This window comes from Oryctolagus cuniculus, chromosome 16 (genome assembly GCF_051225735.1).
Source record: "Oryctolagus cuniculus isolate XC-2025 breed Fujian yellow rabbit chromosome 16, ASM5122573v1, whole genome shotgun sequence".
Classification (NCBI taxonomy): domain Eukaryota; kingdom Metazoa; phylum Chordata; class Mammalia; order Lagomorpha; family Leporidae; genus Oryctolagus; species Oryctolagus cuniculus.
In genome coordinates, this window is record NC_142882.1 from 88118551 (window position 1) to 88146417 (window position 27867).

General features: G+C 59.1%; 1 protein-coding gene across 13 annotated transcripts; it reads left to right on the forward strand.

The window, feature by feature from the left end:
* The first annotated feature begins 1 nt into the window (after position 1).
* UBE2D4 (ubiquitin conjugating enzyme E2 D4) lies at positions 2–27859 on the forward strand. Of its 13 annotated transcripts, none has more exons than XM_051853033.3 (8): positions 2–225; positions 746–872; positions 16765–16828; positions 19294–19325; positions 19399–19476; positions 23454–23559; positions 24576–24669; positions 27056–27859. In XM_051853033.3, exons 4-8 carry the CDS (start codon positions 19317–19319, stop codon positions 27099–27101), a joined length of 333 nt encoding a protein of 110 aa, XP_051708993.1. In that variant the 5' UTR covers positions 2–225; positions 746–872; positions 16765–16828; positions 19294–19316; the 3' UTR covers positions 27102–27859. The 13 variants fall into 13 exon arrangements, 9 of the variants coding, with proteins under 9 accessions (XP_051708993.1, XP_089172365.1, XP_069915973.1 ...); XR_011383233.2 differs by having other exon boundaries at positions 85–225; positions 24576–24978; XM_089316239.1 differs by having other exon boundaries at positions 93–225; positions 741–872.
* The last annotated feature ends 8 nt before the right edge of the window (positions 27860–27867 follow it).

A 27867-nucleotide genomic window follows, 5' to 3' on the forward strand; every position in this document is an offset into this window, starting at 1 on the left:
CGCCCGCAGCCGGAGCTCGCCCGGGACGCCGGCGCTGCGGGCCCAGAGCGAGCTGCGGGAGCTCCGGGCCGTTTGCAGTTAACTTCCGGCAGGAAAGCCGGTTCTGCCGGCGGGCGTGGGAGCGGGGCTGCCCTGGACGCGGCGCCCGTCGGCCCCCGCCACGCGTGCGTGAAGGCCCTGGCCGGGCTCCTGCGGCGGGATCCGGGCAGCCGCGCGCTGGGCCAGGTGAGCCCCCTGAATTCTTAGACATAAGGGCCCCGTGGCAGCTCTGCGGGTGGCATTTTTGCGTGGTCGTGGTCACAGTTTTATCGTCATCATCATTACTGTTGAGGATACCAGACAGCAGAGCGGCAGTTAAAAGGCTTAGCGTGGAGCAGGCTACCTGCGCTGGAGGCCTTGGCAGGACCCCGGTTGCCGTGTGCGGATTAAGTGAGGAGTAACCGGCTGCCCGGTGCCGTGCGCCCCTCCGGGGAGAACCGGCTGTGGCTCCGCAGGACTGCGGTGGTGCCGTGTGGTGTGGCTGTGCCCCGAGGGGACTCCCGGAGTGAGGGGGTCGGGAGAGCCGGGGGCCCTGGGGTCTTGAGGATGACCCTGGAGGGAAGGAGGTCAGGTGACTTAAACAGGAGCGGGCACTTAGCAGAGCAGGTAAGCGCGGATCTCCCTTCTGGGTGCCTGGGTTCCATTCTCCAGGCTCCACTGCCTGATTCCGTTATTTTTTTGTTTGTTTGTTTGTTTGCCAGTGTAGACTCCGGAAGGCAGGAACGGGGCGGCTCAAATAACTGATTCCCTGCCACCCACCTGGGAGACCTGGCTACTGACTGGTCCGGGCCTGGCCCCTGGCCGCTGTGGGCACTGAAGGAGCGAGCTAGCAGGTACGAGAGCTCTCTCTCTGTCTCTGTCTCTGTCTCTGTCTCTGTCTCTGACTTTTATGGCATTTAAAATAATAACACAGGATTTTGCTGACAAGGATGGGGCAGACCATAGGAACTCAACGTCTTTTTGGTGTTTTCCTGAGCAACCGTCAACAAATGCAAAAATACTAGATAGACATTTTGAGGCCTTACGTGTCAGCTAGAAAGGTTATGAGTACTAGTTTTGTCAAAAGAATTTCCATAAAATAAGTAAAACAAAAAAAAAATAAAATAATAACATAGATTCACTGAAACCACAGTCTCCTTCATTAATACGACTTGTAGCATTCCTCTGCATCTTGTCTAACTGATCCCTCTCATGGGACTTATATCTCACTTTATTCTAAGAAATGGGCGTTTGGTGCACACCCCTGTGAGACCTGAGCCTGGATCAAGGTGTAACTATTTTAAATTAGGCCTCCATCTTGTAACTTGGGCCTGACCAGGCCCTGAACCCAGAGCCAGAAGCTCCTAACAGTAAATAAATGAACTCCCCTTGTGATAAACTCTCCTAGCAACAGCCGATTAACAGATAACAGAGAAATACCTAGAGTTCCTGGTGTCCTCTCAGGGCAGATAAGATGATCGATAGCTACCTGAGACCCTGCAGTTCGGCACATACACCCCCGCAGCTCGGACCCAATGCTTCGGCCAATCAATTCAAAAGGCATCAGCCCCAAAGCCATCCAGCCACCTTTACTAGGTCCGTCCCGCCACTGGATGCACTGATCAATTCTAAGAGATGTCCTTTGAATTTCCCGCGGGATGAGATGATTTGCTAAATGGTACCATGATGTATAGAATGTCTCTGAAAACCCTATAAAAACCCTGTTAACTGAAGGGTCGGGGCTCTCGATTCAGGCCCGCCGCATCGGTGTTGATTTGGAGACCAGGCCCGGACCTGCAATAAAACTCTCATGTGCTTTACAGTGGTATCGGCTCCTTGGTGGTCTTTGGGGACGGCTGAACTGGGCATAACAACCCCGATCAGAGTGCCGGGATTTGGGTCGCAGCTCCCCTTCTGACCCAGCTTCCTGCTAGTGCACACCCTGGGCACAGCAGGCGACGGCCCCAGAGCTGGGGTGCGCCACCCTGTGCTGCCCACATAGCAGACCCAGACTGAGTTCCTGGCTCCTGGCTTGGCCTGGCCGAGCCCTAGCCATTGTGGGCATCAGGGAGTGAGCAAGTGGATGGAAGATCTCTGTCTCTCTACCTTTCAACTAGATTAAGAAAATAAATAAAAGTAAAAAGAATATGGGCACTAAACATCCTTATAGACAGAATGTCCTGTATACATCCATGACAATTTGCTTTGTTCTCAGATTTGAATTTCGAGGTCAGTAGAATGTGTTAATGCTGCTCAGACGTAATCTGTGTATGTTTGTGTTCATACCAAACATATACAACTACATACGGGGGACTTTAACAGTTTGTGGAAATATGCAATTGTAATACAAAAATAGGGGTTGAGCATTTGGTACAGAGGTTGCGATGAGCTCGAGACACGCGCATGCTTTGTCGGGATACCGGAGTTCAAGTCCCAGCTGCACTTTGATTCCGGTGTCTGGCTGTGCACAATCTGGGAGGCAGCGGGTTCAAGTGTGCGGTCTCTTCTGTCCACACGGGAGACCTAGATTGGGTTCTGGGCTCCTGGCTTCAGCCTGGCTCAGTGCTGCTGTCGTAGGTGTTTGGGGAATGAACCAGCAGATGAAAGATCTTCCTCTGTCTCTCTGACTCTCTGTCATTTAAATAAAATGAAAATGAACTTTTTAAAAATAGATTTATTTATTCTATTTGAAGGTCAGAGTTGGAGAGAGAAGAGAGACAGAGAGATCTTCCATTCACTGGTTCACTCCCCAGATGACCACAATGGCCAGGGCTGGACCAGACCAAAGCCAGGAGCTTCATCCAGGTCTTCTGTCTGGATGCAGGGGCCCAAGGATTTGAGCATTTTCCGCTGCCTTCCCAGGCTCATTATCAGGGAGCTGGATCAGAAACGCGCAGCCAGGATGCACACCAGCGCCCACATGGGATGCCAGTGCTGCAGACAGCAGCCCAACCCGCTGCATCACAGCGCCAGCCCCGATGCACTTTTTAAAAAGATGAAAACAGGAGCTGGCATCGTTAAGATACCCCTTGCAACATGGGCTTCCCATATCAGAGTGCCCATTCCAGTCCCAGCTGTGTAGCTTCTGATCCAGCTTCCTGCTAATGTGCCTGGGAAGGCAGTGGGCCCTGCCACCCATGTGGGAGACCCGGATGGAGCTCCTGACTCCTGGCTGAAAAATAACAACATAAACTTCATTCCCCACATAAGCTCCAGACACTTCTGTAAACAGTGAAACCAGCCATTTAATCCATTCAGAAAAAAGGGAGGGCCCTGGGATTGTGATTGTCAGTGCCGTCTTTTTCCCATTTTTAACTAAAGAAGACTGGGTGCCCCTGAAAGTTTTTTTTTTTCTTTTTAAGATTTATTTATTTATTTGAGAGGCAGAGTTATAGAGAGAGAAAGAGAGAGAGAGAGAGATCTTCCATCCACTGCTCACTCTCCCACATGGGTGCAGGGGCCCAAGCACCTGGAGCCATATTTTGCTGCTTTCCCAGGCACACTAGCAGGGAGCTGGATCAGAAGTGGGGCAGCCGGGATCCAGTTGGGGCCCATATGGGAAGCCCACGCTGCAGGCGGCGGCTTTACCCGCGATGCCACAGTGTCGGCCGGAAAGGTTTTTCTAAGTCTAGGAAACAAGAGGAAGTGAAAGGAGCCGCATCAGGACTGGAAGAGGCCGACTTCCTACTGCAGCTGTCGTGAGGTTGCCCTGGGGGCGTGAGAGGATGCCCTGGAGTGGTGGTGGAGCAGGACCGGCTGCTGAAGCCGTCAGGGACTTTCCCCAAACACCTCCCACTAAGCAGATGCTACCACTCTGTCTAGAAACTCAAGCAACAAGCCTTGAGCGTCCCCAGGAAACACTGCCAGTCCTTTGCCCTCGACTGGTCTGCTTTTGCTGTGACTGGACCACAGCTGCCTCCTGGTATCCCTGGCTTTGATTGGGCTTTGTCTTTAGGATCACACGGTGGGGGGGGGGGGGGGGGGGGGCGTGTCTCGTCTCTTGTTACAGTTCCTGGAGGAAATTTCAGGATCCGGATCCCACGTGATTAAAATTTCCATCGAAAGTGCCTCTCTTGTCTGCAGCTGCTATGGGCCCATCAAGCAGGGAGCTGGCTCAACTTTAATTTTTCTTTTGAAAACTCGTTTTGCTTTTTTATTATTTTCATTTTAACTGAAAGTCATACAAAGAGGGAGAGAGGGGTATTTTCCATCCACTGGTCTATTCCCCAACTGCTTAAAACAACCAGGCTGAGGCCAGAAGCCCAAAAGTAAGTCCAGCTGCGCCATGTGGGCAGCAGGGAGCCCGTAACTTGAGCCATCATCTGCTGCCTCCAGAGTGCTCGTTGCAGGAGGCTGGGTCTTCAGCGTGGAGCCAGGGCCTGAACCAGGCGCGCCAGTACCGGACGCAGGCAGCCCAAGCAGCTGCTGCTGCTGCTTTTAATATTTATTTATTTATTTATTTGAAAGTCAGAGTTAGAGGAGAGGCAGAGAGAGAGTTCTTCCATCCACTGGTTCACTCACCAGATTGCCACAACGGCCAGAGCCACGCCATTCCAAAGCCAGGAGCCAGGAGCTTCCTCCACTTCTACCACGCGGGTGCAGGAGCCCAAAGACTTGGACCATCTTCTACTGCTTTCCCAGGCCACAGCAGAAAGCCAGGTAGGAAGTGGAGCGGCCAGGTCTCGAACCGGCACCCATATGGGATGCCGGCGCCTCAGGCCAGGGTGTTAACCCGCTGCACCACGGCGCTGGACCCCCAAGCAGCTTCTTAACTGCTGTGTGAAACTCCCATCCCCTTGATGACCTCAGTGTTACACAGAAAGAGTCTGACAAAACTCAGCTCTCATGATCAAAACATTCCACAGACGAGGGGTAGGAGAGAATTCGCTCTGCACGGTAAAGGGCATGTATGGAAAACCCACAGTTTCCAGAAAAGTCTGTCTGCTTTGCACTTCCAGTCAACATAGGTCAAGAAATTCTACCCAAGGCAATTATACTAAAAAGAAAAATGTTTAAGATAAGTCAAAGTCTTACCAAGTAGGAGGAGAACTGCAGATGATGTGACCCTATGTGGAGAACACCCCAAGGAATCCGCTGCTAGAGGGCTGCTCAAGCCAACTACCAAATTCTGCAGTGTTGCAGGCCACACAGTATCCTCAACAGCAAAAGTAGGTTGCAATTCTAGACACCTGTGAAGAACTATCAGAAAAGCAAATTAGGAAAGAAATTCCAAATACAAAAATATCTAAAAGAATGAAATGCCCAGGAATAAATTTAACCAAGGAGGTGAAACACGTTTACAAACGAAGCGCTGCTGAAAGGAGCTAGACCCTAAAAGGAACTGGGAAGACCTCCTGTATTCACGCACTGGGATCTTAATGTTGCAAACGTCCCAGTGCTGCCCACGGCGACCTGCAGACGCAACAGAACCTTTATCAAATGTCAAACAGCCTTTTGTGCAGAAACTGAACTGTTTTGGTAAAGCCCAGCATACCAGAACTGGCTGCCAGAGGTGGAAGGGGCTAAATGAGCTTGAGCGAGGAGGCCACGTTCAGGACTCCTTGGGGTGTTGTTTATTGGGGGGAGGTGGACTTGAGGCCCTCGGGTGGCTACGAGACAGAACAGGAGGTCCTGACACCAGGAGGCAGGAGGAAGGATTTTGTTGATGGAGGTGGCTCCAGGCTAACTGGAAGATTCCTGAACTGTCAAAATTCACACACAGTCAGCAGATAAGAATGGATTTTCTTAGCTACGGAGCTGGGGGGGGGGGGGTCACTTCCAAGGTCACCTAGAAGACAAAGTGGTGGTTATGTCCAGGCCGCCTGCTGTCCTGCCAAGCTGGGCCCCTACACAAAACTCCTGGAACTCATATGGAACCACAAGGGGCCCAGGACCACCACAGCAATCTTGAATTAGAACAAAGTGAAAAGATTTGGTTTCTTCATTTTAAAATGTAATGCAAAGCAACAGGAATGCAGGCGTAAGGATAAGCATACAGACCAGTGCACTACAACTGGTGAGTGAGAGGTGAAACCCGCAAGACAACAAGGCCACGTCCCCTCGATGGGGAAAACAACCTCTTCAACAGACGTCACTGCGAAACTCGGCCTCCCACGTGTGCGACGTGATTGGATTCCTGCCTCGCATACAGTTAACTCAGAATGAGGCAGACACACCGAGTCATCCCAGAGGTCCTTCAGATAAAAAGGGAGGCAGGAAGGCCAGGGTCATGGTCCATCAGAAGGACCCGGACTGCTGCGTTGGACTTACGGACGCAGAAAGGGGCCACAGCCAAGACTCACAGCTGGAATCGAGGGCTCCAGGAGGCACAGCCCTGTCGCACCCACTGTAGCCCCGTGAAGTCTGTGTGGCACTGCTTAGGAAGTTTCATTTTTATTTGAAAGGCAGAGAGAGCAAAGATCTTCCACCTGCTGGTTCACTCCTTAAATGTCCACAAGCCCTAGCTGCACCAGGCCGAAGCCAGGACCCCGGAACTCCATCTGGGCCTCCCCCCCGGGTGGCAGGGACCCAAACCCGGAAGCCATCACCTGCTGCCTGCTGGGTGCGCACCAGCAGGAAGCGGACTCAGCAGAGCCGGGGCTGGAACCCAGGCACTCGGAGAGGGATGCGTGTGTCCCTGCTGGTGTCTTAACCACTGCAGCGAACGCCTGGTTTGTGTTGTGCTTGCACTCTGTGGGGCTGGAAGGTGCTGAGTTCACATGCTTCCAAGCCTCTCAGCTGCGGGAGCTTGCCACAGCTGCAATAGAAGATCCTGAGAGTTTGCATGTCAGCAACAGACTAGTCAGAGTGGGGAGCGGGGCGGAACTATTCTGCGGGCCCTAATTTCCCGGGGATGTGCACAGTGAGAAGCCAGCTCAGCCGCTTCCAAGCCACTTGTGCGCATTGCTTCCCAAATTCACATGCAGTGACAGTGGCTTACAGTTAGCCATGCTGGGATTATCTACACCACAGAAACAGACAAATTCTACAAACCGGGCTTTTCAAGGTATTTATTACTTTTTACATATTCCTATTTTAATTTTTAAATTTTGGCTTGTTACATAAATAGTAGACACATTTACCAGGTACTATGCAATGTTTTAATACATGTATACGCTTAGTAATATTCAAATCAAAGCAAACCTATCTACTCAAACATTTTTCATTTCTTTATGGTAAAAATACTCAAAAATCCTTTCTTCTAACTTTTTGTAGAAAAATACATAGAACAATTATTGTTGGCCGGCGCCGCGGCTCACTAGGCTAATCCTCCGCCTTGCGGCGCCGGCACACCGGGTTCTAGTCCCGGTTGGGGCGCCGGATTCTGTCCCGGTTCCCCCTCTTCCAGGCCAGCTCTCTGCTGTGGCCCGGGAGTGCAGTGGAGGATGGCCCAAGTGCTTGGGCCCTGCACCCCATGGGAGACCAGGAGAAGCACCTGGCTCCTGCCATCGGATCAGCGTGGTGCGCCGGCTGCAGCGCGCCAGCCGCAGCAGCCATTGGAGGGTGAACCAACAGCAAAGGAAGACCTTTCTCTCTGTCTCTCTCTCTCTCACTGTCCACTCTGCCTGTCAAAAAAAAAAAAAAAAAAAAAGAGAGAGAGAGAACAATTATTGTTATCTATACTCACCCTACTGTGCAAAAGAACACTCATTTTAAAGGCTTATTTATTTATTTATTTGAAAGGTGGTGTTACAGAAAGACAAAGAGAGGCAGAGAGAGAGAGAGATCTTCCACCATGATTCACTCCCCAGATGGCCAGGAGTCATGGAGCTTTATCTGGGTCTCCCTCATGGGTGCAGGGGCCCAAGCACTTGGGCCGTCTTCCACTGCCTTCCCAGGTGCATTAGCAGGGAGCTGGGTTGGAACTGGAGCAGCCGGGGCTTGAACCAGTGTCCACATAGGATGCAGGCATCCCAGGCGGCGGCTTAACCCACTGTGCCACATGCTGACCCCACAAAGAGCTGCTTTATTTTTATTTTTATTTATTTATTTTTTTTTTTGACAGGCAGAGTGGACAGTGAGAGAGAGAGACAGAGAGAAAGGTCTTCCTTTGCCGTTGGTTCACCCTCCAATGGCCGCCGCGGCCGGCGCGCTGCGGCCGGCGCACCGCGCTGATCCGATGGCAGGAGCCAGGAGCCAGGTGCTTCTCCTGGTCTCCCATGGGGTGCAGGGCCCAAGCACCTGGGCCATCCTCCACTGCAGTCCCGGGCCACAGCAGAGAGCTGGCCTGGAAGAGGGGCAACCGGGACAGAATCCGGCGCCCCAACCGGGACTAGAACCCGGTGTGCCGGCGCCGCTAGGTGGAGGATTAACCTAGTGAGCCGCGGCGCCGGCCTGCTTTATTTTATTTTAGAGAGACAGGAAAATGTGTTGCAATTCCTGACGTAACCAAAGTATTATAGCCCTATGCTAACTTCCAAACTAAATTCTGGAAGGCGAGGAATAAGAATACTGAGTATATATTAAAAATAAAAATAAAAAAAAAAAAACAAAGGCCGGCGCCACGGCTCACTAGGCTAATCCTCCGCCTTGCGGCGCCGGCACCCCAGGTTCTAGTCCCGGTCGGGGCGCCGGATTCTGTCCCAGTTGCCCCTCTTCCAGGCCAGCTCTCTACTGTGGCCAGGGAGTGCAGTGGAGGATGGCCCAAGTGCTTGGGCCCTGCACCCCATGGGAGACCAGGAGAAGCACCTGACTCCTGCCTTCGGATCAGCGTGGTGCGCTGGCCGCGGTGGCCATTGGAGGGTGAACCAACGGCAAGGGAAGACCTTTCTCTCTCTGTCTCTCTCTCTCACTGTCCACTCTGCCTGTCAAAAAAAAAAAAAAATTAAAAAAAAAAAACAGGAAAAAATAAACATGATGGGGTGGTACATTAAAAAGCACAAAATGGGGGCCGGTGCTATGGCGCAGCAGGTTAAAGCCCTGGTCTGAAGCACCAGCACCCCATATGAGTGCCAGTTCTAGTCCTGGCTGCTCCTCTTCTGATCCTGCTGTCTGCTACGGCCCAGGAAAGCAGTAGAAGGTGGCCCAAGTCCTTGTTCCCCTGTACCCGCGTGAGAGACCCAGAAGAAGCATCTGGCTCCTGGCTTTGGATTGGCACAGCTCTGGCCATTGCAGCCATCTGGGGAGTGAACCAATGGATGGAAGACCTCTCTCTGTCTCAGCCTCTCTCTGTAACTCTTTCAAATAAATAAAATAAATCTTAAAAAATGCACAGAATGCCGGCGCCGTGGCTCAATAGGCTAATCCTCCACCTTGCGGCGCCGGCACACCGGGTTCTAGTCCCAGTCGGGGCGCCGGATTCTGTCCCGGTTGCCCCTCTTCCAGGCCAGCTCTCTGCTATGGCCAGGGAGTGCAGTGGAGGATGGCCCAGGTGCTTGGGCCCTGCACCCCATGGGAGACCAGGAAAAAGCACCTGGCTCCTGGCTCCTGCCATCGGATCAGCGCGGTGCGCCGGCTGCAGTGGCTGCCATTGGAGGGTGAACCAACGGCAAGGGAAGACCTTTCTCTCTCTGTCTCTCTCTCTCACTGTCCACTCTGCCTATCAAAAATAATAAAAAAAAAAATGCACAGAATAAGGTGGTGGTTATAAATCAAAACATTGTAATTAGACAACATAAGTGTGCTAAATGTTTGAGTTACCAGACAAAAGTCGTGGGGCAAGTGCATTTCTTAGTAGCTAAGATGCCCACAGCCTAATAGCAGAGCACTGGGTTTGAGTCCAAGTGCTGCTCCTGATCCCCATGTCCTGCCAGTACACACCCTGGGAGGCGGCACACGGTGGCCCAAGCCGCTGGGTCCCCACCACCTCCGTGGGAGGCCTGGATTGCACTGCCAGCTCCCAGCTTCAGGCCGGCCCAGCCCCCAAGCCACTGCGGACATTTAGGGGTCACACAGCAGATGGAAGCCTGCAGGTCTCTCCCTCCTTGCCTCTCAAATAAATAAAAAGAACACTTGTCCGTCCTTCTCATGACAGCCATCCTAGCAGTGGGAAGTAGCTTTGATCTGCATGTCTCCAATGACCAATGATGGTTTTTGAAATTAAAGATATACTCATGTATTTATTTGAAAGGCAGAGCAACAGAGAGAGGGGGAGAGACGGAGACAGATTCATTCTCCAAGTGGCCGCTGAAGCCAGGAGCCAGAAGCTTCATTTGGGTCTCCCACATGGGTGGCAGGGGCCCAAGTACTGGGGCCATCTTCCCCTGCCATCTCAGGTACATGAGCAGGAAACTGGATCAGAACCAGAACAGCCAGAACTTGAACAGGCATTCATATGGAATCCCACTTTGCAAGCTGGGTGGGGCTTAAACCGCTACCAGAACCCCACCCTGAGCAATCTTTTTTTTTTTTTTAATGTGCTTTTTGGCTAGTCGTATCCCTTCTTTGAAGAACTATATTCTCAAATCTTTTGCCCAGTTTTTAGTGAGGTTGTCTTTTTTTTATTATTAAGTTGTGCCTGTTGTTTTTAGTCTGGATCCTACACCCTTGTTAGAAACATAATTGTCAAATTCTCCTCCCATTCTCGGGCTTATCTTTTTTGCTTTTTGCTTTCTTGATGGTGCTGTCTGAAGTGCCAAAGTTTCACGTTTTAATGAGGTCAAATTGATCCACTTTTAGACTTTTTGTGCATTTTTGCAGTATTTTTGTACATGGAAAATTATTTGAAAGTAACAAAATTAAATATCACATGTATGCCTAATAGAGTTTAGAAAACTATGCACTAAACCACCCACAAGGAGTAGAAATACAATTTTTCATCTTCTACCCTGGGCAAGTCTAGTTTGTTTTTTTGGGGGGTGTGTGTGTGTGTGTGTGTGTTTTTTTTTTTTTTTTTTTTTTCTGGCTTAGTCCCACGATGCGACTTCTCTGTAGAGAATTCGGGGATTATAACACTTACAAAAATGTAAGATCTCCCGCTCTCTAGGTAGGAGAGCCAGGCACACGCTGGGACACCGAGGGGCGGCGCTTGACCTGAGCCCCAGAGCGCTTGAGCTCATTTTGGAAGGTGCTTTTGGGCATCCCAGATAAAGCGATACGGGTGGAAGCACTGGACGGCCAGCCGGGCTGGAGCTCAGCGCACACGCGCGGCCGCGGCCTCTCGTGGCGCTGAGTGGGTTTGGGGCTGGAGGCGGCGCGGCAGCTTCGCGGAGAGGGAGTTCATGAAGTGCGGAGGAGACTCCGGGAGCGAAAGGGAAGCCGGACCCGGCCGGGAAAGGATAGCGTCTGCGACCCACGGTGCGTGCCGACCGCGCGCACACGCGGGGATGCCCGCGGGACAAGCCCAGGCGACCCCTGCGGTCCAGCCTGACTCCCCTGGCGCCCCCTCCGCGGGGAGCTGCGGCGGCTCTCGCCTTCGCGTGTCAGGTTCGCTCTTACTCCATTTCCTGCCTGCGACCCAGGAGACGGATTCTACGCCCCAAATTGGGAAACCCCGACCCACACACCACGTGGGTCTTGGGAAGAGGGGCTGAGGCGGAATTAAGCGGGGGCCACGCGTGGCTTGCGGCTGCGGTTCCCAGCCCTGGCGGCGTGTCACCACCGCCCGCTCTGCCGCTCCACCGCACGAGGCCGCGTCCGTGCGTGCGTGCGTGGCAGCAGGTGCAGCGCGCCGGACTACGACGTGACAGCAGGTGCAGCGCGCCGGACTACGACGTCCCGGCGGGGGCGCGCACAGAGCGGGAACCTGCAGCCCGCGGAGGCGCCCGCGGAGGCGCCCGCGGCGCACAGGGCAACACGCGGCGGGCGTCACCGTGTCCGGCCCCCTACGGGCCCTGGCCCAAGCCACAGGGCAGGGCGCGCGGGCGAACGCCCGCTGGGGCCCTCGGCCGCCGGGACACGCGGCGCCGGCGTCCGCCCCACAGTGCCTCGCGGCGCGCACGCGCAGGCGGCGGCTCCCAGCGTGCAGCGCGCGGCCGAGCCCGCAGCGGGCCGCCTCTGGCCGCCCCGCCGGGCCGCCGGGCCCCAGACGCGGGAGGATGGCGCTGAAGCGGATCCAGAAGGTAAGGGAGCCGCCCACCCACGCTCCGCCCTGGGCGTCCAGGTGTGGAGACGAAGGCGGGGCGTCGCCGCCGAGTGACTGGCGGCCGGCCCGCGAGCCAGGAACCGCCGCCGGCGCGGTGGGCGGGGGCCGTGGGCGTGGCCGCCGGCGCGGTGGGCGGACCCGCGTCCCGGGGGCGGGGCCACCGGCGCGGTGGGAGGGGCCGTGTCCCGGGGGCGGGGCCTGCCGCAGACGTCGTGCGGGGCGGCGGCAGGTGCAGCTCCGCGGTAGCTGGGTGCTCGTTCTAGAGTGTGAGGAGTGCGGGCGGAAGACAGCGACGGTCTTTGCAGTTCGACCGCGCTAGTGAGCTGTTAGCGCACCTGCCTCCAGGCTTGTCAACGATCGTATTTGGTGCCCGCCTTGTTCGCGTGGCGTCCGTGTCGCTGTTTGATAGCAGGGGTGGCCATCACCTTGCGCGTTAACTGCCCAGGAGTTCACGGCCGGTCATTGGTCGGAGTGGCAGGACGCGGGGTTGGTGGGCGGGACTTGGCCAGGCTGCGGTCCTGTTTCGGCCTTCCTGGCCTGCATGCACTCCCGTCTGTACGACTCCCGCCCAGGGCTCCGGTCCTTGTGTGATGCCCGTGGGGGCAGCCCGGGTAAGCTGCCGGCCTGGGTGCTTTGCGAACGCGCTATGTGTTAAGGTTTGTAGGGCCAGAGGGTGCAGCCTCACAGGGCGTTGTACGCGGTTTTCCTGGGGATGGAACTGGGCCTCTGAGCCGGCCTGTCAGGGGAGCCTGCGGAAAAGCCCGGGGTGTGGACAGCTCTGAGCTGCAGGGGCTTTGGCCTGAACTGGCCTTTCTTGGCCCCACCTGTTCAGTCGCCGCTCAGCTGTCCCGGGAGTGCCTTCACACATGGACATGGCTGTGCCAGTCCCTGAGGCTCGATGGTGGAGGTGAGAGATGAGAACAGCGGGGAGGTGAGCACAGAGGGAGGTGAGCACGGTGAGGGGGGGAGGTGAGCGCAGGGGGGAGGTGAGCACGGAGGGGGGGAAGGTGAGCACAGACGGAGGTGAGTGCAGAGAGAGGTGAGCACAGAGGGAGGTGAGCACAGCAGGAGGTGAGCATAGCAGGAGGTGAGCGCAGAGAGAGGTGAGCACAGGGGGAGATGAGCACAGAGGGAAGTGAGGGCAGAGGGAGTTGAGCATGGGGGTGAGGTGAGCACAGAGGGAAGTGAGCACAGAGGGAAGTGAGGGCAGGGGGAAGTGAGCACAGGGGGGAGGTGAGCACAGGGGGGAAAGTGAGCGCAGAGAGAGGTGAGCACAGAGGGAGGTGAGCACAGCAGGAGGTGAGCACAGAGGGAAGTGAGCACAGAGGGAGGTGAGCACAGAGGGAAGTGAGGGCAGGGGGAGGTGAGCACAGGGGGGAGGTAAGGGCAGAGGGAGGTGAGCACAGGGGGGAGGTGAGCACGGGGGGGAAGGTGAGCACAGAGGGAGGTGAGTGCAGAGAGAGGTGAGCACAGAGGGAGGTGAGTGCAGAGAGAGGTGAGCACAGCAAGAGGTGAGCATAGCAGGAGGTGAGTGCAGAGGGAGGTGAGGGCAGGGGGAGGTGAGCGTAGGGGGAGGTGAGGGCAGCACGGAGGGGAGCAGCGTGATGGCAGAGTGCTGTGGGTGCAGAGCGGGGAGGTGAGTGAGGCAGAGCGGTTCATCGGGGCACCGTGGCCCTGCGTTTCGGAGGCGCCCTCTGCCCCCCTTCTGGGCCTCAGTGGTTCCCAGGCTCCCCTGCGCGTCCAGGTCCAGTGAGGACAGGGGTTCAGGGGGCTGTGCCCACTGAGAGCAGCCAGTGAGGGACTGGAGGGGTGGGGGAGGCAGCCCTTGGGGGCAAAACACGCCGACCTGTCCTGTTAGCTGGCTTCTGGCTTTAATACCCTCGTCATGGCCAAACAGATTTGCAGGGAAGTGAGAGCCACAGCAGGTGGCCAGAGAGGTTAGGGCTAGTGGCGTGATGAGTGGACCAGACACATCCAGGGGATCAGCAGAGTGGGTTTTTAAAGATTTATTTATTTATTTATTTGAAAGAGTTAAAAAGAGAGAGGAGAGGCCGAGAGAGAGGTCTTCCATCCGCTGGTTCACTCCCCAACTGGCCACAACGGCTGGAGCTGTGCTGATCCGAAGCCAGGAGCCAGGAGCTTCTTCCAGGTCTCCCATGGGGGTGCAGGGGCCCAAGCACTTAGGCCACCCTCCACTGCTTTCCCAGGCCACAGCAGAGAGCTGGATCGGAAGTGGAGCAGCCGGGACTGGAACCGGTGCCCAAATGGGATGCCGGCACTGCAGGCGGTGACTTTACCCACTACACCACAGCGCTGGCCCCTGCAGGGTCTTTGTGGACGAGGCAGAGCTGGTCCCGTGGAAGGAGAAACGCCACGGGCCAGGTGTGCCCTGGACGCGGGGATCTGCCCACCCCTGAGGTGTCCCTGCCACAGGAACGCTGTCCCACATGCCGCCCTCCGTGGGACCCGCAGTGTGCTGGACCGGGAAGGCCGGCATGCGAGGAAGCTTCCTCTTCCATGCAAACTCCGCTTGAGAGCCTGAGAGCCACTGTGCGGCTCCGGGCAGGGAGCACTGGGGGGGGGGGGGCGCAGGGGGGAGGTGAGCACAGCGGGAGGTGAGGGCAGGGGGGAGGTGAGCGCAGAGGGGAGGTGAGCACAGCGGGAGGTGAGCGCAGGGGGGAGGTGAGCACAGAGGGAGGTGAGCGCAGGGGGGAAGGTGAGCACAGCAGGAGGTGAGCGCAGGGGGGAGGTGAGTGTGGGGAGCAGCCCGGACTGGACTGAGTTACTGGAATTAAGACTTATTCTATGCATCTGCTCTCCCACAATATGGCGCTGGGAGAGAAGTAAACAGCTTCCACACAGCTGCCTCCAGTTCAACTAATAAACTGTAGGACTTGCTACTGATTGGAGAGCAGCGTGCTCGGCGTGTGGGCAGCCGAGTTGGGATTGGCGGAGGAGGACTATAAAGGAGGAGAGAGACGGCATGCACCAGGAACATCTATGGGGAACATCTAAGGGAACCCGTGCAGCCCCCGAGAGAAAGCCGGCCGGCGGTGTGCCGCTCCCCTGCGGAAGTGGGGAAAGTGGCAGGGGGAACTGCCCTTCCACGGAGGTGGAAGGGATAGTAGCCAACCCGGGAAGAACCAGCAGCAAACCCGGGGAGGGTCGAGCAGACGAGAGAACAGCGCAGGGTCCTGTGTCGTTCCTCCACGAAGAGGGGGAGCGACATAATGGTGCCGTGACTCGGATATGAAGCCTAGGCAGGGTTTAGTGTCGTTCCCCCACGAAGAGGGGGAGCGACATAATGGTGCCGTGACTCGGATATGAAGCCTAGGCAGGGTTTAGTGTCGTTCCCCCACGAAGAGGGGGAGCGACATAATGGTGCCGTGACTCGGATATGAAGCCTAGGCAGGGTTTAGTGTCGTTCCCCCACGAAGAGGGGGAGCGACAGTGAGGGCAGAGGGGAGGTGAGCACAGCGGGAGGTGAGCAGAGAGGGAGCTGAGGGCGGGGGGGGGGGGGTGAGCACAGTGGGGAGGTGAGCACAGAGGGAGGTGAGCCAGTGTTGATGTCCCATAAGGGGGGTCTGGCTATGGTGCAGTTTCTGGCCCCTCCGGGCGTGGTGGGAAGCAGGTTAGCCTTGGGCTCCCGTGCCTACAGTCTCCTCGTTCAGGACCCTGGGACTTTCAGACACCAGTGTTGGGAGGGGTGGGGGATTGAGATACAGAGCCTTGGGGCTGGCGCTGCGGCCTCCCACATGGGCGCCAGTTCATGTCCTGGCTCTTCTACTCCCGATCCAGCTCCCTGCTGATGGCCTGGGAAAGCAGTGGAAGATGGGCCAAGTGCTTGGGCCCCTGCACCCACATGGGAGACCAGGAAGAAGCTCCTGGCTTCCAATCAGCCTAGCTCTGGCTGTTGTGGCCATTTAGGGAGTGAACCAGTGGCTGGAAGACCTCTCTCTCTGTCTCTCCCTCTCTCTAATTCTGCCTCTCAAATAAATAAAAGATTTTTCTTAAGAAAAAAAATAAGCCGGCGCCACGGCTCAATAGGCTAATCCTCCGCCTGCAGCACCGGCACCCCGGGTTCTAGTCCCGGTTGGGGCGCCGGATTCTGTCCCGGTTGCCCCTCTTCCAGGCCAGCTCTCTGCTGTGGCCAGGGAGTGCAGTGGAGGATGGCCCAAGTGCTTGGGCCCTGCACCCCATGGGAGACCAGGATAAGTAGCTGGCTCCTGCCTTTGGATCAGCGCGGTGCGCCGGCCGCGGCGGCCATTGGAGGGTGAACCAATGGTAAAGGAAGACCTTTCTCTCTGTCTCTCTCTCTCCCTGTCCACTCTGCCTGTCAAAAAAAAAAAATTTAAAAAAATAAATAAGAAGAAATACGGAGCCTCATCCAGCGCTGACACCCCCAGCCCTTCTCCTGGGCCTGGCTCTCTGGGGCTCTTTCTGTCCTGGGTACTGGGAGGGGAGTGTCCCCCACCTGAGCAGCGGGGAGCTAGGCCTGGGGAAGGCAGCCCTGGCTGTGACGACCCCTGCCCCTACCCGCCGGCCTGCAGCTCCGTGACCTTGGTGCAGCTTCACCTCTTTCATGTCTGTTTTTCGAGCCAGGAGAGGGCCCTGTGAGCACCTTGTCTCCAGCCCCTCCCACCAAGAGACTCTGCGGGCAGGCAGGAGGCTGTGTGTGGCCCACCCCAGCCACGCCCCAGCCTGACCGCTGTCTCCTGTCCTAGGAACTGACCGACCTGCAGAGAGATCCTCCGGCCCAGTGCTCCGCGGGACCCGTGGGGGACGACCGTGAGTATCCTGGGTGGCCGCGGGCTGCGGGGCCTTGCACTTGAGAGGGCTGTGCTTGTCAGCTGAGCAGTGAGCTGTTTTCCTGCCATTTGTCCATTAACACGCTGCCCCAGCTGGGTGGTCAGCTTACTCCCAGAATGCAGCTGGCTCACCCCTCCCTTCACAGGGCCTGTCCCGGTCAGTGTCACGTGGGCTGGGAAGTGCCTCTGCCTGCCAAGGGTGCAGGTGCAAGTGCCGTGGCTGCTGCTGCAGGACCTGGGGCCACTGCAGCCCCTGCGCCACAGAGCGGGTGGTTCCTGTTCTCTCTCCCACTTCCGCTTTCCCCAGGGGACACCGAGAAGCAGCCCCAGGCAGCTGCTCAGAGCTTAGAGAAGCAGCACCGCTGGCCCCTGTGCTCCTCACGGCCGGGCGCTGCCCAGGGCTGGGGCTGCCAGGTCTGAACTCGCCCCCACCCTGGCCTCCTGGGCTCGAGACACCGCGCTCTACCTGAGGCTTGGGGCAGCAGCCGTGTGCAGACAGGCGGGCAGGGCAGCTGCTGCTACAGGAGGTGGCGCCCAGCACCCTCGCTCACAGTCGTCCACAGGTGCTAGCAACCCCATGCCCGTCCGAGGTTCTGACACCCACCACGACACAGGCAGACGGACAGCTAAGAGACGCAAGCCAGAAACCACAGGGCAAATACTGCCGGCTTCCCACACGGAAGCAGAGTCGGGCAAGTCCCCAGAAAGTAGGTGAGAGTGCAGCAGAGGCTGGGGAGGGAGTGGGGCGGGGCTCCTGTCTGGGTGACGGCAGAGTCACACCGCACCGAGTGCTTGAATGGCGTATCTTACGTTCTATATATTTTACACAGGTCTGTTAAGAAAGAGAAAATTCACAGAGCTAGGGAAAAGGGGGATCCTGGCCCCAGGTCGGCAGAGGCGCCCAGGCGGGTGGGCCCCGCAGGAGGCTCAGCCTGCTTTGAAGGATGCCCCTCCGTGGCTCCTGCGCCCACTCAGCTCCCACGGCCGCTCACCTCACCTGTCCAGTCCAAGTGACTCTGTAGGGAGAGCTGACGATGCAGCCTTAGCGCCTGCAGGCAGCTCCTCCACGCAGCTCCGCGCCCACCCGTGCCTGCACCACAGCAGCTCCACGCCCGCCCTGGCCTGCACCACAGCCCCGTGCCCGGTGAGGCTCTGTCCCCGCCCCGGGCACACAGCTCCCTCCCGGCATGCTCTCTGTGGGGCCGTCTTCTCTCACTGCTCGCAAGCCCTGCTCTGTCACTCAGGCGTCCAGGTGACCTGTTCACCAAGGTGCGCTCCTGTTACCTGGCGCTCCCACGGGCTCCTGTTCTGACACAGGGCGGCTGTCAAAGCCCTGTCACGGCCGTCGAGGACAGAAGTCGTCACAGGTGGCCTTAGTGCACAGGGGCCTTCTCTGCCGCCACGTTTCTGTGGGCCGTGAACTTCTGTTTAGTCCCAGTGCTGTGACCTGTGACCTCACCCCACGCCCCGGCGCCCTCCTGGTCCCGCTGTCACGGGTGGAGCTGGTCGGGTATTTGAATTGGTGATGGGAAGCCCAGGCCACAATAAGCCTGAAGCCTCGCGCCGATTCCACACCCGTCCTGAGTCCAGTGAGAAGCATTTCCCCAGAGGCTGTGGACCCACTGCCCGGGGCTCTCGGGACGTGGGAGCCAGGGAGGTGTCTGCAGAGCGCACGGGAGCTGCTCTGGGCTGGCAGAGCAGTGCCGACCCGAGACCCCGCGGAGGAGCAGGAGGTGTCATGCCCAGAAGGCTCTGACCCGTGGGGGAGCCCAGCCTGGCTGCTGCAGGGAGAGGTCTCCTCTCGCCTGGTCCCCAAGTCCGGGTGAGCCAGAGAGGACGCAGGCGGGGTGGCCCTGGGAGGCCCCATGGCCATGGGCAGTCAGATCCTGAGAGGGACTCCTGGGAGGGGGCTTCGAGTGAACCGAGTGAAGCCAGGGGAGGGAAGGGGTTCTCGAGCCGCGTGCAGAGTGGCTGAGGCTTCGGTGCCCTGCAGAGGGGCCGAGCATCCTCAGACTCTGGGCATGGCTCCGAGAGGCCTCTCCTGACAGCAGCGTCTGGCTGCCTGGGACCTCGGCCCCCACCAGCGGGGAGACTTAGGGTAGAGATGGGCCAGCGTGTGGCCTGCGGCGATGGCCTGGTCCGTGGAGGGCCTGCACTCGGCGGTCAGCGCGAGTGGCCCTGCTTGTTGGTGTCAGCAGTTTGGCCTCACGGGCCGAGGGTGACACAGGCTGTGCAGCTGGCCCCCCCATGCTCCTCTGCGTCATTCCCTGTAGTGAGCCCAGGGCGAGCGCAGCCGCTGTCAGCTCGGGGAGGTCGAGTGAGTGACTGGTCCCACGGGTGGTCAGGGAACCCCACTCCTGCCTGGCATCAGAAGTGAGGGCGGGCCTGTCGGTAGAGCCCACTTGCCGGCTGGGCCTCACGTGCCGTCTCTCTTTTGTCTTGCAGTGTTCCACTGGCAGGCCACCATCATGGGCCCGGTACGTTGAGCTCCAGTTTGTGCCTCGTCCTTGTGTGTGGCGTGGCCACTGATCTCCCTGTGTCTCCTTGCAGACGGACAGTCCCTACCAAGGAGGGCTTTTCTTCCTGACCATCCACTTCCCTACGGACTACCCTTTCAAGCCCCCGAAGGTGAGCAGCGCAGCACCCAGTGAAGAGAGCTGAGAGCCGCGGCTCCCGGGACGCCAGACCTGGACTCGCAGAGCGAGAGGGGCCAGGGTGGGGAAGGGCTCCCGGGACGCCAGACCTGGACTCACAGAACAAGATGGGTCAGGGTGGGGAAGGGCTCCCGGGACGCCAGACCTGGACTCGCAGAACAAGAGGGGTCAGGGTGGGGAAGGGCTCCTGGGATGCCAGACCTGGACTCGCAGAGAGAGAGGCGTCAGGGTGGGCAAGGGCTCCTGGGAAGTCGCGCTCTTGCCAGCGGCTGCCGCAGCTGCTGTGGTGCCTGGTCGCGCCTCCAGGCGCCGGCTCCCCCTGCAGTGCCTTCCAGCCCAAGACCAGGCTGTCAGCTAAGACAATTTGCCCGGAACGCGCGTGTGGACAAATGCTGGGATACTTCGGCTCACCAGACTTGCTGTGGAGGGCGGGGCTTGCTGCTAGTGTCTAGTGGGTAAAAGCCAGGGGTGCTGCTCCGGGACAGCCCCCTCCCACAGCAGAGAACGTTCCAGCCCAGGAGTCAAGTGCCAAGGTGGAGACACCTGGCCCGGGACTCTGCAGATGGGTTCTGTTTATTAAGGTGCCGCTCACGCGCACACCCTGTGGCATGGGGGAGCTGCAGAGACCAGCCCCCTGGACTGTGCCTGCTGGACCAGCTGCCCCGCCCACTGAAGCTCAGAGCCCTGTGGAGCAAACAGGGATGTCGTGCCTAGGAGCAGCACAGGCCGGAGCCCAGCAGCCTTTGTGTGCAAGTGGTCTGGGGTGGGAGGGGCCAGACTGCTGCAGCCCTGGTGTGGGCGTCAGCTGAGGGGGCGACCTGTGACTCCAGAGGAGGGTAGAGTGTGGGGCGGGAAGAGGAGGCCCCGGCTGCTGGGAGGTGGAGCCCAGGTTTACGGCCCCTTTGACCGCTCTTCCCTGTTTCTGGTTCAGCGGTGGTGCAGGCTTATTTGTGAGCTAGAGACCTAGCGGTGGGCACACGGAGGGCCGTCTGCTGTAGACCCAGCAGGGCCCAGCTGGCAGCCCCACAGGCTCCTCCAGGTCTTCCCTGTGTCCGCCAGTGCATGCCTTCGGTCTCATCTCCAAAATATGGGAAGTAAGGCTGGAAAAGGACGCATCGTTTCCTGAGGTGACGCGGCCCGTCGCTGAGGGTGGACCCCCGGCACAGCCGCCTTTAAAGCTGTGTTGTGGACTGATTTTAGCTTAGAAACAAGTCGCAGAAATAGTACGAGGGGCTTCCGTGAACCCCTCGCCCGCCTCCGCCGTTGCCAGCGCCCGCGTCACTGCCCTGCCCCGAGCCGAGAGCCTTGCAGCCAGCGTCCTCCGAGGGCCACAGCGCCCGGCTCCTGGTGACCGGCGGTCACTGCCGCCGTCCGCGCTGGGGCCTCGGTTGCCCTGGTGGCGTTGAGGGGTGCGGCTCTGTCACGGCGTCAGGCCCTCACTTGGGGTTTCTGTGACGTTTTCTCGGGTCTGCGCGTGGTCAGGGCGGTGCAGCCTGGGGCGGGAGGCCGCCGTGCAGCCCTTTCTCAGCTGGTCTCGAAGGCCCCGGTCAGGCTGACCTCGAGCCTCTGTTGTGTGGCCGGCGTCTGGCCCTGGCGCTCTGAATGTGCCCAGGGTCCCTGAGGCCTGGCAGGGGAGTGGCCGTGTGGCCAGGTAGAGCCAGGCGCTCTGTCTGCTGCTCCCGCAGCTCCTGCAGCCTCTGGCCCTGCCCTCCCCTGTGGGTTCTCCAGCTCAGCTCCCTCCCGCTTCCTCGGGCTCAGCGCAGGACCCCTGATGGCCCAGGCAGCTGCTGCTAGGGGGCGGGGTTATTTTGACGAGGTGAGATTCCACCAGAGAAAGCAGCGCCTCTGTCTCTCTGACACTGTCCTTGCACAGGGGCACGAGACAAGCTGGACTTGTGTGTGGCAGGCGTTTCCCTGCCACAGTGGTCGTCCTTGTGGACACAGTGAGGCAGATTCTTGTGTCGGAGGCCTTCTGGAAGCAGGCCCGGCCCAGGGACCCCATGGGCGTGGGCGCGTGCAGGGCAGGCGCGCACGGCCCCTCTGCCTGCGGTCTGAAGAAGACGCTCTCCGAAAATCACACGCGTGTGCAGCCTAAAGAACTGGCCGGGCACTCGGAAATTGTGCGTGACGGCACGGCAGGCGCCCGTCCTCCCACGTGGGGCAGTGTTGCCCGCTGCGGAGTGGACTCTGGTCCCGCTCGGGGACAGGCAGAGCTGCCCTGACAGCGTGGGGATGACCCACAAACCCCGCAGCAGCCCAGCCAGGGCTCACAGCCCGTACGGCACGGAGTCGGGGGGCAAGGAGGTTGTCTGAGAAAGTGCAGCTGCAGCCTCAAGCAGTCAGTAGGAGCATGCACGGTGAGCGGGGTCAGGCAGGGGTCAGGGGTCACACAGGAGGGGGATGGGGGTGAGCAGGGGTCAGACAGGAGGGGGATGGGGGGTGAGCAGGGGTCAGACAGGAGGGGGATGGGGGGTGAGCAGGGGTCAGACAGGAGGGGGATGGGGGGTGAGCAGGGGTCAGACAGGAGGGGGATGGGGGGTGAGCAGGGGTCAGACAGGAGGGGGATGGGGGTGAGCAGGGGTCAGACAGGAGGGGGATGGGGGTGAGCAGGAGTCAGACAGGAGGGGGATGGGGGTGAGCAGGAGTCAGACAGGAGGGGGATGGGGGGTGAGCAGGGGTCAGACAGGAGGGGGATGGGGGGTGAGCAGGGGTCAGACAGGAGGGGGATGGGGGGTGAGCAGGGGTCAGGAGGGGGATGGGGGTGAGCAGGAGTCAGACAGGAGGGGGATGGGGGGTGAGCAGGGGTCAGACAGGAGGATGTGGGGTGAGCAGAGGTCAGATGGGATGGGGAGGTGGGGTGAGCAGGGGTCAGGGGTATGTGAGGTCAGGCAGGGGTCAGACAGAAGGAGGATGTGGGGTGAGCAGGGGTCAGGGGTATGTGGGGTCAGGCAGGGGTCAGACAGAAGGAGGATGTGGGGTGAGCAGGGCTCAGGGGTAGGTGGGGTCAGGCAGGGGTCAGACAGAAGGAAGATGTGGGGTAAACAGGGGTCAGGGGTATGTGGGGTCTGGCAGGGGTCAGATGGGAGGAGGAGGGGGTCAGATGGGGATGCGGGGTCAGGAGGGGGATGGGGGGTGAGCAGGGGTCAGACGGAGGGATGTGGGGTCAGATGGGAGGGGGAGGAGGTGAGAGGGGTCAGACAGGAGGGGGAGGGGTGAGCAGGGGTCAGACGGGGAGATCGTGCAGTGGACAGTGGGCCCTGCCTCTGCAGCCCGGCTGTCTCTGCGTCTCTCGGGCACCATGGGCACCGCCCAGGCACCTGTGAGTGCTGCTTCTCTGCCCTTGGGATCAGTGTCCCCTGCCCTGGCCGCGGTGCCTCTGGAGGCTGTAGTCTGTGAGCACGTGCCCCTCGCGGAGCTGTGGGCCTGCGCCGCAGCCCAGCCCCTGCGGGACCACCAGGGGGCACTGTGTCTTTGGCTGCTGTGCATCCTCACTATCTGAAACGTGCAAGGGCGTTTGAAGGCTGAGGCGACAAGGGGGTCTTCGACAGAGATAGGAACAGGAAGGCTGGGCTCCTTTGCGGGCAACATGTCGGACAGCAGCACAACCTCTGCCTAGACTGAAATTTGCAGTCTCACCAGGCTGACCAGAGTAAGCCACACCGTTGGCAAGGGGCGGTGAGTGGGTTTTGTCTCTTGCCCTGTGGTGCCTCTGTCCCCTGCCGTAGCCCTGACTAGAGTTGTGTGTGGCCCTTTCCACACCCTCCCTGTACTCCCAGGAGTGCTGCGCCTCCGGAGACCCAGTGTCGGTGTGAGCAGGGTGCAGGGGACTTCTGTGGTCACCCCTGCCGAGTCCCGTCAGGGTGCGGGGGTGGGGGGAGGCACCTGCTTCCGTGCCGCTGCATCGTCCGGCTGTCGCTGTGGCGCTCTGACTGGGGTCCCTTATCTTTGCAGGTTGCTTTCACAACCAAAATCTATCACCCCAACATCAACAGCAATGGCAGCATCTGCCTCGACATCCTGCGGTCACAGTGGTCCCCGGCGCTGACCGTGTCCAAAGGTAGAGTGGCTCACAGCTGGCGTGTGTGTGTGTGTGTGTGTGTGCTGGCTGGGCAGACGAGCAGGCTCAGAGCAGTGGCTTTCCCTGACCACTCAGTGCCAGCCACCCCCGTGCCCACACGCCGGGCCCACCCAGCAGTTCTAGCAGTCGGTGCCATGAGGGGCTCCCAGTGTGGCCTGGTGTAGGCAGAATTGATTCTACTTGGACTTCCTGTCTAAAAATAAGAAAGCCAGATGTCACCTGGCCTTCGGTTCACCTCTCTGAGAAATCCAGTCTGAGGGAAGAGGTCCAAGGCCTGGCCCAGGGCCTCCACGTCAGCAGAGAAACCAGAGCAGCCAGGGCTGAGTGGGGCGAGCCCCGAATGCAGACAGCACCGTCCGTCCCGCGGAAGAAGTCGCCCCAAGAAACAAGCGGCAGGTGGAGGGGGCGTGCAGCGCTGCAGCCTCGGGCAGCCGACGAGGGCGGCGTCGGAAGGCGGTTGAGGCGGCAGCCGTGGGACTGCGGGACACAGCAGGTCCCTGCGGGGGCGGGCGGTGCCCACAGGGCTCACCCTTGTGAAGCAGTCCCCAAGCCCGCTGAGCAGCTGCTGCCGGTGCAGCCTGGGAGCAGGGTGCCGGGGAGGGGCCGCCCAGGCGTTCCAAGGCAGCTTCCCCTTGCTCTGACCCCCTGTTTCCTTCTCAGGCGCAGCGTGGCTGGGACCAGATGCCAGGGGGTGTGGTGTGGGGCAGACAAGAGTGGGAGCATTGGGCTGGGACCAGGAGGGCGCCATTGGGAAGGGGGGTGAGGACCGGCGGCACGAGGGGGGAGCCCCCCGGAGCAGTGTGCTGGGACACTGGGACGTGACAGCTGCCCTCCGTGTGGGCAAAGTGCCTTCTGTCACGGGCCCTGGGTGCCCCGCAGAGTCGTCCAGTGGGGCTGCTGAAGCCCCGGCAGCCACCCGTCACCCGCGCAGCCGGCCCGGGGCCTCCCAGACCCAGGCGCACCTGCAGCTGACGGACCCTTTCTTCTCTCCCCAGTTCTCTTGTCCATCTGCTCCTTGCTCTGCGACCCCAATCCCGATGACCCACTGGTGCCGGAGATAGCCCACACCTACAAGGCCGACAGAGAGAAGTACGCGTCCTCTCGGGTTGCCTTTGTGCTGCCGCTGCCCTGGGCAGCACCGGGCGCCACGCTGCGGCTCCCGGGGCGTGGGCTCCTGGCTCTCACTAACACATCCTCTGGCTCCAAGGGAGGAGACGAGCAGCCGGCTCCTCACCTCCTGCACAGCGCATCCGCTGCCGCTTCTACACGGTAGCCCGTTGCCGAGCTCTGGTCTCAGGGCCGGCGGTCAGTGGCCAGCCGAGAGTGCACGCAGAAGAAAACCTGGAGTAAATGCTGAAGTCTAGCGTAAGACAGCGGGGGGCTGCTCGGACACACCAGGTGAGGCCGAGCGGCAGGGCAGGCGGGAGACACTGCCGTGGCCAGCTGGCCGGCTGCGAGCCGAGTGTTGTGCTCTGTTTCACGGACCCTGAGACCGCCTGCTGTGTTTAACACTGACGGCCACGCGTGGAACTGTAGAAGTGCAGCGCCCTCGGCCAGGCACAGCCACAGCCACAGCCACAGCCACAGCCACGTGTGCTGCGGAATGGGGCAGCTGTGGTGGGCGGAGCAGGCCGGGGGTCGGCGTTCATCTGAGTGCCGACGGCAGTGAGGAAGGGCAGTGTGGCTGGGGGCCCTGCCAGTGTGTCGCTGGGGAAGGGTGCTGGGTGCTGCACAGTGCTGGTTGAGTCCCATCGGCCCTGCCGGTCCAGCTTCCTGCTGGTGCACTCTGGAGGCAGGAGACGGGGGCTCCAGTGAAGGGCCACCGTCACCACAGTGGGGGACCTGAGTGGAGGGCTGGGCTCCTGGCTGTGGGCTGGCCCAGCTCTGGCTTCGCGAACATTTGGGGAATGAACCAGTGAATAAAATGTTTCTCTCCCGGGGCTGGTGTGGCGTAGCCGGTAAAACTGCCTGCGACTGCAGCTCCCATGTGGGCGCTGGTTCAGTCCCGAAGCTCCTTTCTGATCCAGCCCCCATTAATGGCCTAGGAAAGCAATGGAGGGTGGCCCAAATCCCACCCCCGTGGGAGACCTGGAAGAAACCCCCAGCCCTGGCTTCCACCTGGCCCAGCCCCAGTCGTTGTGGCCATTTGGAGAGTGAACCAGTGGATGGAAGACCTCTTCTCTCCCTCTGCAACTCTGCCTTTCAAATGAATAGGTAAATTTTAAGAGTATTTTCAGTGAGCTTTTAGTTCATCACTCCTCTTCTGTCTGAAGAGATGAGAATGTCGTTTTTCCAACTTGTATGTTTGAGACCTTTATAGATCTGATTTCCACTGAAGTTTCCTGATAAAATAATTTTCAATGACTAGATTTTAAATTGTACTTATTTAACATGTAACTTAATTAACTTATTTAACATTAGGACTTTTTAAAATATTTATTTGAAAGGCAGAATTACAGAGAGACAGAAGCAGATGGAAACATCTCGCTCCTTCATTCACAACAGCAGGGGCTGGGCCAGGCCAAAGCCAGCAGCCACGTGGGTGGCAGGGCCCCGGGCGTTTGAGCCATCATTTGCTGCCTCCCACAGCACACGTGGCGGGACGCTGAGACAGGACTTGAACCCAGACACGCCAGTGTGGGATGTGGGTGACCCAAGGGGCATATTCTTCTTTTTTTTTTTTTAAGATTTATTTATTTATTTGAAAGAATTAGAGAGAGGGACATCCAGAGAGAGATGCTTCATCCGTGGCTCACTCCCAAATGGCTACAACAGCTAGGGCCGAGCCAGCCCGAAGCCAGGACCAGCAGCTCCAGCCAGGTCCCCCGTGTGGGTGGCAGGGGCCCAGACACGTGCACCATCAGCAGGCCATCAGCAGGGAGCTGGACTGGAAGTGGAGCAGCAGGACACGAACCAGCGCCCACGGGGAATGCTGGCACTGCAGGCGGCAGCTCTACCCCGTGAACCACAGTGCTGGCCCCCATCAAGTGACTTCCCTTGTTCTCTAACCGGAGTCTGCACAGATCTCACAGCAGTAATGACGCACGGTGCTCCCTGGTGCCAGGCCTGCCGCGCAGGTCTCGCGCGCGCACTCGCCTAGTCTTCCCCGCTACCACCCCGGGCAGACGTCCAGGGAGGCCAGGGCGCAGAGGCGGCCCCGCCCCAGCCGCCCACGCCTGTGCTGTGGGCTTGTGGAGTGGCTGCCTGGAGCTCTTCCCGGAGGGGCTGTGAATGTCTCCCCCTCTTCTCCCTGCGCGCACACTGTGACAGCGGAGAGCATGGGCGGCGCTCTGCTGCCTTAGGCGATCTTCCATAGCCAGTCTCTTCCGAGAACCACCAGGACTCAGAGGCAGCTGCCTGCCCGCAGCCCTGGCTGCTTAACCCAGCGCCCCCCGCACACTCCTGCTCTCCGCCCCACGCTGAGAGGAGGTGACCGTTCCAAGTGGGGTGTCACTCCCTCTGCTTTTTCTTCCAGGTACAACAGACTAGCGAGAGAGTGGACACAGAAATACGCTCTGTAAGTGTCTTGGACAAGGTCTTGTGGGAGATACTGCCCAGGAGAAGCTGGCCAGAGGGGTCTCTCGTGAGACTGTGCTGTGGGCTGGGCCACGGAGCGCGTCATGTGTTCTTCAAACGCTGGTCACCCGCCGGGTCCTGCTGCAGTGTGTCGGGGCGCGGTCAGCCATTGTGATGGTTTTGACAGTGTCAAGTGTTTTGGTGCCAAATCAGCAGGCTCCCTGGGTACACCAGAATCCGTCCAGCTGCCCCGCGCCTCTGCTTGTCTCTGGGGCTGGGCCCTGCACGTCTCCCTCACCCGGCCTCAGAGGACGTTGCTGCTCACGGTGGCACCACGTGGGCCTGCCTGACCCCTCACCACACCCTCTGCCTGTACAAGGCAGAGCAGGCTCCTCGCCCTGTCTGCACAGCCACAGCCGGGGAGTCTGCTCTCCTTCCGGAGGCCCAGGAGTGCGCAGCAGCGACCCCGGAAGTGGAGGCCTCGCCTGTGACTGCCAGGCTTCCTCCAGGCCCACCCAAGAAGCGGCAAGTGGAAGGTGCCAGGCTACACCCACGGGGGGACTTTTTAGAAGCAGGAACAAACTGATGCCACTGGAGAGATCCGGTTTATGCTTTTCTACGTAATGAGGCCCCCCCCCCCGCCGCCGCTGCACACCTCCTCCCACCTGGAGCCTACTCGAAGTGCACGTGGAAGCCACTCAGACGGCCACACAGGAGGGGCGAGACCTTAATTGTCAATTAAAATGGAGCTCATAACTCTAAATGACGGCT

Bases quoted from the DNA above. Each gene is read 5' to 3' on its own strand.
- UBE2D4 (XM_051853030.3), top strand. From the start codon at position 11,994: ATGGCGCTGAAGCGGATCCAGAAG. The intron at 12,018-16,764 runs GTAAGGGAGCCG...CTCCTGTCCTAG, and splicing joins CGCTGAAGCGGATCCAGAAG to GAACTGACCGACCTGCAGAG. The intron at 23,560-24,575 runs GTAGAGTGGCTC...TTCTCTCCCCAG, and splicing joins GGCGCTGACCGTGTCCAAAG to TTCTCTTGTCCATCTGCTCC.